Source organism: Papaver somniferum, chromosome 3 (assembly GCF_003573695.1).
Source record: "Papaver somniferum cultivar HN1 chromosome 3, ASM357369v1, whole genome shotgun sequence".
NCBI classification, from domain to species: Eukaryota; Viridiplantae; Streptophyta; class Magnoliopsida; order Ranunculales; family Papaveraceae; genus Papaver; species Papaver somniferum.
In genome coordinates this window covers 153,121,604-153,138,755 of record NC_039360.1, presented here as the reverse complement: position 1 = coordinate 153,138,755, position 17,152 = coordinate 153,121,604, and the positions used below count along the sequence as shown (strand labels likewise).

Here is a 17,152-nt window from a genome sequence, read left to right as displayed (position 1 = left end):
AACTACCATATTTTTTTTCATCTTTTTTTTTTTCTCTTTTTCTTTTTCAACTTTTTTTTTTTTTTTTCATGGTATCTCAATCACTCTAATTCACCCTAGCATTGGTAACAACTTGAATCGTGGGCCCCACCTATCACTTAGAGAAACATAGTTTAAAAACAAAATAAAATAAAAATAGAAGTGAAAAGGACTCAACGAGATATGGTGAAACTATCATGTTATTTCTAACACCTGAGCTCTGTGCTTTTATGAATAGACTCTTTAGATGTTTCCATCTAATCAGATTGGTTCCTCAAACTCCTACAATCAAAATGCTTCCATCCACTTAGATTGGTTAGTCATCAATAGCATAAATTTCTAAGCTCTGGAGTTTATTTAGTCATACTGCAACTAAAGTTTCTCCCAACTTAAACCTAACATTGTCCTCAATGTTCTAAAGATGAAATTAAAAGCATGAACAAGGAGAAACTGTTACCATTTGAATGAAAGAGTTACGGAAGGATATTACCTGGTTGCATGAGATTGGGTTACCTCCCAAGAAGTTAAGTTTAAAGTCTTCAGCCAGACTAAGAAAAGGATTAGTCAACTCGAACCGTATAACAGTAGCCGGAATAACTGTGGGTCTTTAAAACCAAAAAGAGCTGACAAAAGGAAACTGCAGTAAACCAAGAAAATGTACAAGACTAGCATGCCCTTACCTAGTTTCCTGATTAAGATATCTATATCTAATTGTGGTTCAGGTTCAGGTTCTATAAAAGGGTCTAAATATATTTCTTTAGGCTGCAACTCCTCAAAATTGAGATCCGAATTATTAGGTCCTAGAGTCTGTAAATACTTAAATAAGAACTTAGAAGCACAAAATAATAACCTAAATAATTGAGGATCCTCTAAGTCAATCAGGTTTGACTTACATAATTGACCACAGTGAGAGTAGTGGTCATTCTTAAGAAAATGTGTCGATTCTAATATCCTAAAGTAATTAGGTTTAGTCTCAGAACTTAATAATTGACACATTTGAAATTTATACGTTCCCACAATTGTTTGAAAAATATTTGGTGGGAAAACAAAGTCGATCTTAGTATCATAGCCTGGTCTAACCTCATCAACCAGAGGATGGGTTTCTAACAACTGAACTTCCTTATGGACATCACTAGGTTCAGGAAAACGAGTATGAAAGTAATCTTGTAAAATGGTTGAGGCATTGATGTCAAGTCCTAAGTGTGGGGACTTTCTGAGAGTTAAAGGTAAGGCACTAGGGAAGTGATAATCACCCCCAAACTTAGAGTTTTCAGTTTCTCTAGATAGACCTCTAATTATTTCTTGAATTTCCGTATCTTCAGAGTCCTTAAAATATTCAAGAGATTCTTCTAAGTTATTATCAGGTAGTGCATCTTTACTCATCTCTACGGGTCTATCTTCTTCTTCCAAGACTATTGTTTCTAAGTCGCTAGACTCTAAAACAGTATTTTCGAAATGAACCGTTCCTCTAAACCACTATCGGCTTCGTAAACAGGAAAACTACATCGTCTAAAACGGTGGTATCCCTAATCAAATCCTCGTCCTTTTGAATAGGTGAATAATCATAAAAATTATTTGGATTTGAACTAGAAATAATATAATCACTATACAACTCAATTGGATTACTAGACTCCTGATCACTATGCCTACATATTTCAGATTCTTCATTACTGCTATCCTCATCATCATAGTACGAAAATGATTGAACCTTATCTAAATAAGTAGTGTCTTTTATTCTAACCTCGTCCTCTAAATTAGGCAAATATTCACTATTGATATCAAGGGTAAAATTAGAAACACTATTTTGGAAATTTAGATTATTTCGAGCAAGTCTTTCATTCGTCTCAGCCATCAACTTGAGGGATTCCTCTATAGAAAGTTCTCTTTCGTCAAAAACTAAGTTATTCATTTCTGCTAACTTACGTGTTGACTCAGCTAATTTACGTGTTGACTCTAGTAAAGAGGAATTATCAGAAGGATCATAAAAAGGACTACTTTTCAATAGTTTGATTGTATCCTCTAGAGACGAAGAACTAGTACTATAATCTTCTTGCTCGTAAGACTGATGCATGTGTGGATAGTAATTGGGCTCACCAGGGTATGACCCATATCCTTCCAAAGGATGGCGTTCCCAACCACTATTCCCAACATGGTCATAAAAATGATGATGTCCATATTCAAATTCAGGTCGATACTCATTGTATTGGCTTCTATCATACCAGTTCGACATTCTTAATTGCAATGGAATTTTACACAACCACAAACAAGGCCGACTCGACTCCACCAAAACAAACCTAAAGATTTCTAGCAAACAACAAGCATGATGGCTCCATTTAGATTGTTTCTAGACCATATTCTAATCCTTCGAAAGGGAATTCGTTACAATTTGAGCAAACCCCTCTGGAATCAATCCGAGTTTAAGCAAGTTGAATCGAGGCGAGGGAAGCTCAGAGGAGCTTTGATACCCAAAACCTCACCGATCCAATGCGGCGCAGTCACGCATTCAACTCGCAGAAACCGTCAAGAACTTCGAGATGTGCTTAAAAGAGTAACCAATATTTTTCGAATGATTGTCCTGTTGAGCTCGATACCCTATAGGTCTCTTTCTAGTCCAAATTTTAGGCTTAGGTTCGCGTTAGGTTTCGTTTTCCTAAGGCGGGAAAGAAGGGAGCGGTGATGAAATCCAAACCCTTATCTTGTTTAGGCCAGGCCTTGCCCTTTACTAGGAATTTAAAAACAGTTCATATTCAAGTCCTCAGCATATATTCACCTTAAGGAGTCCAGTAACCCGCTTGCAGGAGATTCGCGGGTGTTTAGAATTTTACCTCCCGTACCAGACGAGCGAAGAACCGCTGAAGTCGACTCGGGCCACGACTCCTATGTCGTGTGCGAACCCGAGGGGCCGAGACGATATCGTAATCGTCGTCCTTCCCTGCACACAGTTTGTATTTAAGGGTACCCTTCCGTAGGGTTTAAAAATAAAAATAAAAATGTCCCAAAATTAATGTCCAAAGTCCATAAAAAAAAATACAAAAGAAAAGAAAGTCTAATTAAAAAAAAAAATTACAAAAAAAAAATGTCTCTCTTTTTTTTTTTCTCTTTTTATCAAAATAAATAAATTCTTCTTCTTTCGCTCCTTTAGGTTTGCTTTTCGCTCCCAAACTTTAAGTAAATCACCACAAGCTTTGGCAAAATTGTCTTTCGCTCCAATCTTCAAAAATCTGCAAGGAAACAAAAAAAAAAACAAACCAAAAACGTAAAGAAGAACAAGAATAATAATAAAAAAAAATCTAAAAAAAATGCTACCTAAACACAAATCCGCGTCGGCGGCGCCAAAATGATAATAAATTTTTCGTGGTTGTAGTAATGATGATAAGGGGTATCGTTCAAACTCGAACTTGTGAAGGTAATGGATTTTTAGATTTAAAAATATATATACAAATATTGACAAATTGGTAGAGAGGTACTGGGACTAATGATTCGGCCAAACTTCATAACATAAGGGTTAATGATTTATTCTCAACAATAATAGCTCAAAACATATATGGACTCTTATTTTGCCAAAGTCGATTCTCAAAACATTGGTTGTAAGTCCTAAGCATGATGTATCAAAACACCTAAGCCAAGCATACATCATCAAATTAAATAACAACCAATTAATTCAAATCATATTTCAATTTTAAATTAATGCAAAAGTCTTAAAAAAATTAAATAAAATTACTCATGCATAAAGAATGGTTTCCTCCATCATCCCAGTATTGGGGTTTAGCTACTCATAATAATCATGTTCTCAAAATACATACTTGATGCTCAAAATATGATTAAAAGAGTGAAAAATATAAAACAGTGGTTCTGTGACCCACAAAATTCGTCCAGAAAGAAACGATACCAGTGAGCTGCAGTAAAACAACGACACCCCGATGCTGCTGTTGACGCTGCAAAAACTAAGACTGCTCTGAGCAGTCTGTTCTTCGTGTTCTTCAGAAGCTTTAATGGCAGCAGCAGCAGCAGCGTTGTCTCCTCTATAATTGCTTCTCCTAGGCTATCATCGACTCTAAACTCTCTCCTCAAGGTTTCTAACCTTTCTTTGATGTAAACCAACACTTATATAGCCTTCAGATTCCCTAGAAACTCGATCAAATTCGAGAATAAATCTCTTATTCTTCACGTGCTGTTTGAAGAATAATCTTCTTCTTGTTGCGTTCCAGGCTGTTTTTAGCTATTCTCTCGACTCAAATATCTTCTAGGACTTGGACTCAACTGTTTTAAAGTATATCCCACGCAAGAATCTCTCCCAAATCTTTCAAACCAATTCAAAACCCTAAACAGGGACCGTGTGCACTATCTTGACTTTGTGTGGATTTTGTGACTTATCCAGCCCAATTAGATGGGTCTAATCGCTTCTAACAGGTCCCTTATGTCTTGCAGAGTCTGTGGGTACCAAATTTGCCCATTGAATCGCCTCCTAGGTCGCTCAGATCCTTGATCCAAAACTGTTGACGCTACTGCCTTTTTTTCCGCCAAAACCCACAAACTTTGAAGATGACCTCCCCCTATCCAGTTCCGGTGTCTCTTTAGTACATGCCCTGAAATGGGGTGCCCCTTAGTAATTAGGTTACCCCTTATCCAAAGTGAGAGTTCGTATAGTAATTTTCTCCCACAAGCGCAAAAACCACTTTTTAGCCAATTTCGCCGCAAAAGCTTATTTCTCCAAAAACACCTACAAAGACATAAAATAACCAAATAAGTACAAAATCGAGCACTAACAATATAAACAATTGGGACAAATTAGACACATAAATGCGTCTATCATCTCCTGAAAAGGATTCATCACCGAGGAAACACAAACTACAGAGGAATTCTACACAATCACAAACAAGGATGACTCAACCAAATTAAACCTATAAATTCTAGCGAACAAAAAGCATGATGGCTCCACTTAGATTGTTTCTAGACCAGCTTCTATCTTTCGAAAGGGAATTCGTTGCAATTTGAGCAAACCCCTCTGGAATCAATCCGATTCAAAGTAAGTTGAATAGAGACGGGGGAAGCTTAGTAGAGCTTTGATACCCAAGGCCTCACTGCATTAGAAGGCGGCGCAGTCACGCATTCAACTCACAAAAACCATCATGAACTTTGAAGTGTGCTTAAAGAGCAACCAATATTTTTCGAACGAGTTTCCTATTAAGCTCGTTACCCTATAGGTCTCGTTCTAGTCAAAATTTTAGGCTTAGGATCGCGTTTGGTTTCGTTTTCCTAAGGCGGGTAAGAAGAGAACGGTGATGAAATCCGAACCCTTATCTTGTATTGGCTAGGCCTTGCCCTTTACTAGGAATTTAAAACAGGCGTATTCAAGTCCTCAGCATATATTCACCTTAAGGCAAACAGTAAACCCGCTTGCAGGAGATTCGCGGGTGTTTAGAAGTTTACCTCCCGTACCAGACGGGCGAAGAACCGCTGTAGTCGACTCGGGCCACTGACTCCGGTGTCAGTGTGCGAACCCGAGGGGCCGAGACGATATAGTAATCGTCGTCCTTCCCTGCAAACAGTTTGTATTTATTATTTTTTTTAATTTATAACCCTTCCATAGGGTTTTAAAAATAATGTCCAATGTTCAATGTCCGGAAAAAAAAAATAATGTCAAAAAATAAAAGATTACAAAAATAAGAACTTTAATTATAGTTTCTAAAAAAAAAAATAATAAAAAAAATATCTAAATAATAATAATAAAAAAAAAGTCCTTCGTCTTATTTCCGTTCTTTTTGCTTTAAGCTTTGCTCCTAGTCTTTATGAAATCGCCAAAAATCTTTGACAACTTCTTCTTCTTCTTTTTCTTTTCGATCCAAGCCTCAAAACCTGTATCACATAGACAAATACCCAAAGAACGTAAAAAAGAACAAAGAAAAATAAATCTATAAAAAAAATTCTACCTAAACACAATTCCGCGTCGGCGGCGCCAAAATGATTAATGATTTTTCGTGGTTGTAGTAGTGAAGGTTCAAACTCTCGGATTTGTGAAGGATAATTTTTTTTTAGACTTAATAAAAATAAAAAAATAATTTTATATGCACAATATTAACAAAATATGGGAGAGAATTTTTACCGGGGATCAAGATTCCACCATTCACCAAAATTTATGTGATTCAATAACAATTCTTATCATGCAATTCTAGACAATAGATTTTGGAAACATCCACTGTTAGTCGCTAGCATGAAGTATCAAAAGCAATTTACTAAGCATACTCCATCAAGAGAAAACACAATTGATTAATAAAAATCATTTACTCCATTTTTATTCGGTGCAATTTATCATAAAAGAGTTGCATAAATAAATTTAAATAAATTTTACCACATAACTTTTGGAAGAATGGCTTCCTCCGTCACCCCTGGGATTGGGTTTAGCTACTCATGATGAAAAACCTCTCAAATTGATTCATTGATACTCAAAAGTTGTTTACAATCAAGAGAAAATGGAGAAAAACGGTTTACAATAGTGTTTGCGACACATATAGAGCGTTCAAAAAGAACGATACAACAGAGGTGTTGTTGTTCCGAAGTCGGGGAAAGGAATTGAGTATTGTCGCAATTAAGCGACACCAATCAACGACTGTCCCTGTGGGTAGTATGTTCTTCGTGTTTTTCCTTGCACAAGCAGCAAGCTTTTCTCCTGCGTGACTTTCTTTCGATTCTTCTCGGCTCCTAAACTCTCCCAAAGACTCTCCAACTCTTCTAAACTCTTTATCCTTGTATTTATAGTGTTGTAGAACAAAAATATCCGATCATAACACCGTATAATCTCCCATTAATCCCGTCATTGCTCGCTGCCCATATTTAACAATAATTTCCATTTTTGGCTTCTACACACGTAAAATTTGATCCTGCACGCTCTAGTTAACCTTCCCCACGCCTCCGAAGTCATCGAACTCCTCCAAAACACTCCATGCATGGCAAACACACAATCAAACTCGTGTTACAGGACACGTTGCTCTGTTTTGAGCTCGTGACTCAAACCAGGATTTCCAGCCAATTCCGATCGAATCCGATGCCCACAATGTATTCCCTATCCCATATCACAACTTCCCACCAAATTTCAGCGATTGAATCGCACTAAAACACCTTCCTTTTATCGATCACAAATCTGCCAGTTTTGAATATATTTTTCCCGCCAAAAAGCTGTTTTTGAATTTAAAGAGAAGATTGATGCCCCTTAACCAGAGCTTCGGTGCGAACAACAATTGGGTGGAAATAGTAATTTTTGGGTGGAAATAGTAATTTTTATGGGTTCCTTCGGGACATTTCTGGGATGCTTCCGGTGCATTTCTGGGGTGCCTACGACATTTCTCCGGGGTGTAAAACACTGCTTTTTGAGCCCATTTCGCCGCAAGGGCTTATTTCTCTAAAAATTCCTACAAAGACATAAAAGAACACAATAAATACAAAATTGAGCACTAACAATACATACAATAGAGACATATTAGACACATAAATGCGTCTATCAATATCCAGTGAATTAAATCTGACAAACTCTTTCAAACGCGATTTTCTTTCAGACGCCAGTTGATTTTCGATCCATCTTTCTCTTTCAAACGCGATTTGATTTTCTTACAAAACTACACAAGTTTCACCTAAAGCTGACATTCAATTCCTAATCCCTATTGCATGCGAATTTAGTTTCTTCTATATGTAAAAGTAAAGCCTCTGAATTTCATATTTAGTTTTTCTTTATCCAAATGGTTCTGAAGGTTTGACTATATAATAAAAAATTTGGAACATTTGATTTTGGTAGTTTGAAATTTGTTATCAAATGTAATATGAGAGGAAATTTAACTAAGGAAAAAAAATAGATCATGTTAGGTAACAATTACTTCTACACTTCACAGTTGTGTTCTTTTTTTTATTTCTAATTTCCTTGCATGCTTATCCATCATTCTAAATTGTAACACACTATTTATATATAGTGACAATAGTAGTTTGTAACATATCATTTAGATACAATATTTTAGGTATTAGTATAAAAGAGATTTAGTTTATGAACATTAGCTGTTTGAGTAAATTACTAAGAAAATTTCACAGTTTAGTTTTAGTGTTCCATGAACTCATTTTTTATTCTAAATCTCTGTTAAATTTTATGGCAGAATTTTATTCACTTTTTTATTTGAACTGCAGATGGATTCAATGCAAAGTAAGGTATCGGGTTTTCATCCATGCAAGTTAAACTAATGGATGTCTCCGGTGCTCCCGTTTACTGCCAGGTATTGATGTCCCTTCTTATTTTCTATCGTCATTATTTTTTGTTGGTTGAGCCTGGGTGGTTGCAGTTAGATCCTTGGAGCTGGTTGTGAATGTTGCAGGGTAATGATTGAATTGAGAATTACAAGGGAAGCTGAGGATCTTGTTGTGTTGGTAGGATGTTGTTGCAGCTCAGATGGAATTGGTGGTGCTATTTTGTGAAGCAGGTGCAATAGCTGATGGTGTTTCTGGCATGGAGGTGACTGAAATGGTCCAATTAGGAGCTGAAATTGTGCAGCTGGTGTTAGTCTGTTTCAGTTTTGGGTTGTATGTGTTGGTACTGGTATTGTTGCAATGAATTTGTATGTGAATGAATGCCTAAAGTGAATTGCAAGGAAGGAACGCTGTCGTGTCTTACATTGCAGTGGTAGAGCTATTTGTGGCGTTGAACTGAAGCACATAATGAAGTTGCAGCTGAATTGGTTGGTTCTGAATGAGAGGAATGAAGGGCCATTGTAGCGCGTTATTAGAGCAGGCTGTGCAGAATGGCTTTGGCCTGACAACTAGCCCACTCAGCCGGGTCAGTTAGCTGACTCTAATTCTGACTCGGCTCTGACTCATAACACAACTGAGTTGACTGAATTTTGACCGATGACCGCTGACTTTGCCTGTCACTTGAGCTACTATCTGGTGACTTTTTCGGTCAATTTCCGGTGATGGAACCAGTTTCCCGACGACATTTTTTTTGAGCATATTTTTTACATGGCCTATTTTCATACATGGGTTTGATGTGCTTAGTGGACTTCTTGGTGATGGACTTTGGAAACAAGGGAGCTATTAAAGGAAGATTTCTACAAATTTTTGGAAAATGACCTATATTCTACTTGGATCTATTGGAGGAGAGCCGCTATTCTACTAGGTTTTGCTTTGTTTCATCTTCTTTATTCATTATTATTATTGTGATGAACTCCATAGCTATGAGTAGCTAAATTAATATTATTGGTTAAGGATGTAGTCGGCTATCTACAACTTGTGCTGGATTAATGCATTAGTTTTCTCTCTTGATTATCGTTCAAATCTCTATGGTTTTCCATAATCGCATGATTGACATATTATAATAGGATTTAGATGTTTGTTTAGTTAAGTGGCCAATTAATTGAATGTACATCCATTTCCGTAGCTAATATAGAGTTTATCATCAAGCGATAACTCTAAATACAAGTAGCATGATATGATTAAGGTTGTAATGATACATTCTTGTAATCATCTATAGAGTTTGACCTTTGTCCGAATTGTCATGCGCAATGTATGACAATCACAGTGATCAGCCTATTTCTGGGAACTTAGTGCTCCAAGGGAATTGAATTTAATTACCGCAAGGCGTTAGGTTATTCTGTAGGTATAATTCACATTTGCAGCTCTAACGTGTTTGTTGATGAACTTAGGAAATTAGCAGATTATCTTACTCTCTTGGTAGTCTAGGGCTTTTGATAAAAAAAGAGATTAAATTGTAATTCTAACCATGTATGCAAGCACTTGTTTGATATTGAAGATGATCTCCTTGACCAATATTATCTACTATTGATTACTTTACATTATTTACTTTGCTTTCGATTTCTTTTTATTGATTTGCATATACAATTCTGAAAAATCTCCCCTAATTGGCTACTTGAGAAACTGAAATTGAATAACAACAATTGCCTCCCATGGAACGAACTATTTTTTATCATATATTTTATTAATATCTTGTTGAAGTAAGAAAGTGAATTTATTTTTGACGTGTACGACAATGGTCAATACCATCGTAAAGGTCAATGTTGCACTTGCAACCTGTAAAAAGAAGAAGTCAATTAGTTTCATGGGGTTTCTTCTTTTTATGAAGACATTATGCATGGTCCGAACCTTTGTATAAGACTTAGCAATTGGTACCTTGGCATTATTATTTTTTGTTTTGCTAAGACTTTTGTCGTTTACCAAAGATGAGCAAGAATATAAATTCCATGCAATGATTATGGAAATGCTCATGTGGGGTTTTGTAGAAGGAAATAAACTGTTTGGATTTGGCGATAACTATTGTGGATGACTAAGTAATTGTAATCTTCATATTTTATAATAATTGAAGGATTTTTGTAAGTTTTTTTTTCTTGTAGTTGTTGCATAATCTGTTATCCAGTTATAAAAATAGTTGCATAACCTGTTATGCGTCCGAGAAAATGGATGCGTAACCTGTTATGTATTAGAGAAAATGGCTACATGATGAGTTATGCAACAACTTTTTTGTTAGAACTGAAATTGGTCAAAAAACGGTTGCATCATCTATTATGTAGTTATAGAAATGTCTATATGACCTGTTATGTAGTCGAGAAAATGACCGCATAACGCATTATGTTGTCGGGAAAATTGACTACATAATGTATTATGCAACCCCTTTTTGTTAGCACTGAAATAAAAAGATGGTTGCGAAATCTATTACGCATCCAAGAAAATGGCTGAATAACACATTGTGCGTCAATTTTTTTCGTTAATATAGAAATCAACTAAAAAATGGCTGCATAACTTGTTATACAACTAAGAAAATAGATGCATAATCCCTTAAGTATCGTTTTTTTGTTGGAATGTTATCTTTCAGGCATATACATCGTTTTAGTGGTTGTGTAACCAGATTAGTGGACGCATGAACCAAAATATGGCTACATAATTTGTCATGCATCATTTTTTTCTTGTTGGAATGTTATTTTTTAGGTATACACATCGTTTTGGTGGTTGTATAACCAAATTAATGGATGCATAAACCAAAATATGTCATGCATAATGTGTTATGCATCATTTGTGATAGCTACATAATGTATTATGCATCTTTTGTGGTGTCTGCTTAATGTGTTATGCATCTATTTTGGTGGCTGCATAATGATTGTGTGTAAAGTTTTCGAACTTTTTTTATCTAAAAGAACAATCACCTCCGACTTTTTTGAAAAAAAATTAAATTTGATATTGTTGTTTGTACTAGTTATGTAAATCTCTTTAAAAGCTTTTAAACGAGATAAGATTTGTAAAACTCCAAAGCACGGTTTTTTAAATATGTTATATTCTAGTTTGCTTGCCAATTATACCCCTGAAAATATAGGATGCATAGCTAGTTGTGTAGATTTTTCCATAATTTCAAATAATTATGGGTCTCACGAAAACCCAAAAATATTTTGGTCCTAATAATAATAAACAAAATAATTCTTTTGGGCCTTAGCCTAATTTCCCAAATGAAAACCCAACTTATGATTCGTCAATTAAGAAACAGAATTAATACACCTAGCGTGGGGCGCGAGGGAAGGCCAACTATTGGATTTGACTAAATCAAGTAAGTTATTCTAGGAAGGGAGAGAAAATCACGGCCGATAGTTAGAAAATCTAATGTATCGTGATCGCGGGGTGACACACCAAACCCTCCTATTTTGTAAGCATATAGATATATTTTAGGAGTAATTAACTATGAGCTGATAAGGAAGTTTCTGACTCAGGGTAGAAGAAAAGTCCCATCAATTAATAAATGATTAGTTATTATGATTATTACAATCATAATTAAGCCAATCTTAAAGATAAGATTATTATTTCATTAATTAAACGTTTTTTTTTTTTTGATAATTATTGGATAAAGAGTACAGTAAAATTTTTTTAAAATAATAATTTTGGGACCGAGAAAAATTATTATTTTAGCGAGAAGAAATTTAACCTGTGCAATTCTAATTGGGACTAAAGTATTTTATTATTTTAAAAAAATTATTATTTTAAATTTTTTTTACTGTATTACATTAACTAGTTGGAAACCTAACAAACTAACCTTCAACAACATACTACTACGTTAATTTTTATTATTGCGAGCCTACCAGCTAGCCCCATGGTAACCTAACCTACGTTAATTTTTCTTTTGAAGTTTAACTTACATTTTTATTATTGCGTATACTGTACCTTTTTTTACTTGTTAAAATCTTCCTATTCTCTTGGACCAAAGAAGGTAGAAGATGAAGACGGTCAGTATTGTAGAGAGAGAGAGACAGAGAAAGAGGGTTTTAGGTCTACCCACTGGTTGTTAGAGTACTGAACACCCTTAACCAGCAAAGCACCAATAACAACCACCGTAACAACGTCAACTACGACAACAAGAGAAAGAAAAAGAGAGAAATTTTTCATGGTGAAGAGGGTTTACTACACGTGAGAGAGATAGGTATATGAGTAGTTGATAGCAAATATATAAACAAAATAAAGATACTGAGAAGAAGATTGTTGTTCATGGTCCTTGTCGTTCCATTCAAATTAAAAATTTGTGTCAAAGGTGTAACTTTTTTATGATCTTGGGATCAGTTTGTCTGTGTCTTAGAAGGTCTAATTTCAGTGAATTGGGAGTGCTTTTAAGCTTTATTGCTCCCCATAATCTAAGAAGCACTATTGGATTTTCAGGTAATAGTTTTTCCTTGATTTTGATGATTATTTATTTATTTATTTTGATCAAGTATTGTTTTTTTGTGTTGTGGGTTTTAGTTCTTCATGACTATCCATTAGAAAATGCTCATAGAGTTTTATATTTTTTATGAATAGTTCTTCAATCTGTGTGTTTTGTTTGGTTTTCTTGAATTTTTGGCTTTCTAATTTGGGGATTATTCGATGTTGACTAAACTTTAACCAGATTGTTAGATTAGTGGACGATTTTAATGAAATTTATCTTGTTCTTGTGCTTAATTGTGATGGCCAAATGGGTTTTTCCATTTTATATTCTAGATATGGAGTTTTAGTGTGTTGAGGTCTATCAGCAACAATCACTTTCTCATAGAAATATGTAAAGTTAAAGTTGAATCCTGCTTATGTTTATTTAATCATGTAAAATGCAAAACGTGTATTCCTTATAGTTTTGGATGTTAACAGTTTGTCCATTTATGAATACAGAAACCAATTCTATAAATTCAGAGGTTAGGCTTAATTTTTACTTCTGTAATTGTGGTTGTTTGGGGAGGTACTAACATCAGTAGTTTTTTTTCCTTCTTTTTTTCCCGGACCTACTCAGTTCATGAAGCAACGATATTCTGTATGAAGAATCCTGGTAAGTAATGTTTCTTTCTCCCGTTCTGAATCCTTGTTGAGGAATTTCGATTTCCGATACTGAAGAGAAAAAATTATGGCTACTTATTTCCACGGTTCAAGCAACAAAAAAGAGGATATGTCAGACAATTGTGCAAGAGATTCGGTCTATGCTGAATCGCCATATCTTCCTCCTGGTAACATAATGATGTACCTGAACCACTCAACTGCAAAGACTTTCACAAATACCTTGTCTGGAAATTCGCAGCCGCAAGAGAACTTTGTTGATATTCCATCTGTTGGAGCATCAGATTCAAACCAGTCACATCAACAGATCTCATCCAGCAACTTTGGTTCTCATACGGAGGATCGAGATTACAGTGTGTGGAGAGATGGAAGAAATGAAATGTTGCCGTCCACGGGTCCCAGTCAAAGATATTATGGTCCCTCTCAATATAAAATTACAGCTCTGCCGGATACGATTCCCAACTCCAAATACCTTAAGGTGGCACAAGAACTGCTTGATGAAGTCGTTGCCCTCAAGGCTTCTAAGCAGCATGAGTCTCACAGGTTTGGTTTTAAGGTCTCCAAGGTGAATGATGGAGAATTAAAGAATAGTAGTGCATTGCCGTCCCCAGTAGGATCATCAAACCCTCAGGATACAAGTACAAATTCAGTGAGTGAGCAACAAGATTTGCGGAACCGAATGTCTAATCTTTTATCCATGTTGGATGAGGTGAGATTTTCACTCAATGTTTTTAGTTTTGTTGTGCGTTTTCTGTTTCTCTTACCTATGTAGGATATATTGTAGTTGCTTACATATACTGAGGATGTCTTGTAGTTGTTTATTTTTATTAAAGAGTCCTTGTTGAAGAGGTAGGTGGTAGGTAATATGGTTTTGAATAATCTTTTATATTCTCACAAATGCAGAGTACTTAGTTAAGAATTGGGGTTACATTAGGTGGAACCTAGTGTCCGGTTGATCAGGGTTATCCAAGTAGAAACCGCATTGTCCTCCCAGTAAAATATCTAGAGGTAGCACAGAGGTAACTGTTGGGATGACTTTTCTATAAGTCGCTTCAAGGTGCATTAAAAGTGTGTCCGCGTTTGGTTTTTGTTATTGTATCGTATATCTGTTTTGCCACCTTACAAATTGTACGGGGTATGCTTATACCGTGTTACTATCGCTGCAGATTGATAGAAGATATAAGCAGTATTCCCAGCACATGCAGATCGTGGTTTCTTCCTTTGATCTTATAGCAGGATGTGGGGCTTCTAATCGATACACGGCCCTTGCTCTCCGGGTAATTTCCAACCAGTTTCACTGCTTACGTGATGCTGTAAATCGCCAGATAAAAGCAGTTCGAAGAAGCCTCGAGGAGCAGGATACTGGAGATAATGGTTCATCTGTTGGAATATCTCGCCTTCGCTTTGTTGACCAGCGGCTTAGACAACAGAGGACTCTTCAGCAATTTGGAATGCTGCAACAAAATGCTTGGAGGCCTCAACGGGGGCTACCTGAGAGCTCTGTTTCGGTCCTTCGTGCTTGGCTATTCGAGCACTTCCTTCATCCGTATAACCCTAACTTTGAACACTTAACTCATATTCTTTTCTTTCCCTCGCAGCAATTGTCTAACTCATTTCTTATTTTATGTTCACCAGCTACCCCAAGGATTCTGACAAATTTATGCTAGCAAAACAAGCAGGATTGACCAGAAGTCAGGTAAAAATGTAGAAACATTTCGTGTTTTTTTCCTTCTTTCTTTTCATTTAAAGCAAGTTGTATCGAGACCCGAAGTTTCATCCCAACTTGATGCTGTAGCCTGTATGGGTTTAACATTGGCATAGAAATGCGTCATTGCTGTGTCTCCGAAACCAATTTCAGAAGTTTCACTCTAGTTTTAGCAATTCAGAAGCTTTAATCCGGTGGGATTACTAACTGAAGATTCCCACAGACTGAGTTGGTACCAAAACACACTGGATTTCAAATGTCTAACATAAGACCAGTCATATATGGTATACCCCAGAAAATCATTACTGTGCATTTAACAGCAACTCCAACATCTTACTTGATGTTTATCTCCTCACACGTCACATTCTAGGGCCTTTGTAGGGCAGTCAACAGAATCAAACCTGATGGATACCAAGTCAATGGTAGATCTCACCCTTAAATAGTATTAATTACCATGTCTGCCTCTACGGTTTAGGTGGAGAATCCTTGTCGTCCAGATAATGAAGGTTTTTTTTTTTTATTTTTTTCGGATAAAAAACAAATACTTCTTGTTTTTTTCTTTGTTGTGGGCTAATCCTTAGTATATCATTTATTTCAGGTTTCTAACTGGTTTATAAACGCCCGTGTTCGCCTTTGGAAACCCATGGTTGAGGAGATGTACAAAGAAGAAATTTATGACCCTGACGTGGAGGCTAATTCTTCATTAGACAATGCAATCAAAGCTGCAACCAACGAGCTCAGGGTTTCTGAAGGTCGCAGTGAGGTGTTATTGCAGAACACAGAGTCCGCAGCCACCGAGGGAAGTCAACTGCGTAACCAATTTGAGGAATCGTCAAATCTCGCTGCACATGGAAACATATCTGAACTTACAGCAGGAACCAATGCGGACGAGTGTAATCTTCTCAAAGATATGATCATTCAATCTGGAGGGAGCACGGGCGGGAGGTTTATGACTGCTGCAACTAGGTACCAAGTTGCCGAGCTAGGTAGACTTAGAAGTGGAGGTGGGATATCGCTTACTTTAGGATTACAACATTGTGACAACAGTGGCATGCTTGCCATTTCTGGTAGGACCCATCACAATTTTATCAACACGAGAAGAGATGATTTGTGCACTCCAGATGTCTCATCTCTGGGGCCTAACACGTCGAATTACGATTGCTCGGATGCAGGGTATCAGCACAACAGGTTTGGCTCCTCCCACATGTTGCATGATTTTGTTCCTTGAAGATGATTACTGCAGCAGAATAATCATGAATATATCCTCGGAATGGGCATTGTTTATCCTACATTCATATTGTTGTTAGCACGATACAAACCGACAAATTAGTATGAAGCTGCAGTAGATACCAATAGAAACACTAGTCTGTAATATAACAGGAAAGTCCGCATATATGTACATATTCCGCACTATATTTGAATGAAAAACAGGCATGGAAAACAAACCGCATTAAAAGTTAGCGGCCCCTGAGTGAACTAATAGATTCAATCACTTGAGGATTAATTTGGCTTGATAAAATTTCGCCTCAATTCCCTATGCAGTGGTTTTCAATGGATTGCATCAGTTGAGAATCAAATTTTGTGTTGCAATTCTGTGTGTTTGTATTCTCAAACTCATTAGACTCGCTCTCAGTAAGACCCAACCATGCAATGTCCAGCAGTACAGTTGGGCCTTAATTGCTTTTACTTCTGAAGACTGAATCTGTAAAACTATTCAAAGGCTTATCTGAAATTAACTCCACAACTGGCAAAAGTGGGTGAGGTAAGATAAAAACTAGCTTGGGCAGATGGGTCTCTGGTCTGCTGAGTGCATCAGTAAGCACTCCATCTTTCTTTTGTGGTATGGGGGGGTGAGAAAGCCAAGGTGGTAGGATGAGTGTTCCCTGACCTAACAATTCTCTAGCTAGCTTAGCCTTAGGTGCCTACTCTCCTCTACTAAAAAAAAAAAAAATTGTGCTTGTTTATAATTAGGGTTTATATATAGGCTCGTAGGCACTAAAGAAAGAGACTAATTTCTTAGCATTCATAACTCGCTACTACTCATCAGCAGAGTTGAGGAGCTTTATTAAATATTCTGTGTTTGGCTCAGATGTTACAGAAGAAACTTTA

At 36.4% G+C, this 17,152-nt stretch overlaps 1 protein-coding gene across 2 annotated transcripts; it reads left to right on the top strand.

Moving 5' to 3' along the window:
* Positions 1–12,255: 12,255 nt before the first annotated feature.
* Positions 12,256–16,636, top strand: LOC113357701 (BEL1-like homeodomain protein 7). Of its 2 annotated transcripts, XM_026601141.1 has the most exons (6): positions 12,256–12,696; positions 13,298–13,333; positions 13,435–14,047; positions 14,505–14,884; positions 14,974–15,034; positions 15,642–16,636. In XM_026601141.1, the coding sequence occupies exons 3-6, from the start codon at positions 13,451–13,453 to the stop codon at positions 16,269–16,271; spliced, it is 1,668 nt and encodes a 555-aa protein (XP_026456926.1). In that variant the 5' UTR covers positions 12,256–12,696; positions 13,298–13,333; positions 13,435–13,450; the 3' UTR covers positions 16,272–16,636. The 2 variants fall into 2 exon arrangements, with proteins under 2 accessions (XP_026456926.1, XP_026456925.1); XM_026601140.1 differs by having other exon boundaries at positions 13,298–14,047.
* Positions 16,637–17,152: the final 516 nt, after the last annotated feature.

Coding starts and splice junctions, on each gene's coding strand:
- LOC113357701 (XM_026601140.1), top strand. CDS start 13,409: ATGGCTACTTATTTCCACGGTTCAAGCAACAAAAAAGAGGATATGTCA. Junction 14,048..14,504: donor TTTTATCCATGTTGGATGAG/GTGAGATTTTCA, acceptor CTATCGCTGCAG/ATTGATAGAAGATATAAGCA. Junction 14,885..14,973: donor TTCGAGCACTTCCTTCATCC/GTATAACCCTAA, acceptor TATGTTCACCAG/CTACCCCAAGGATTCTGACA.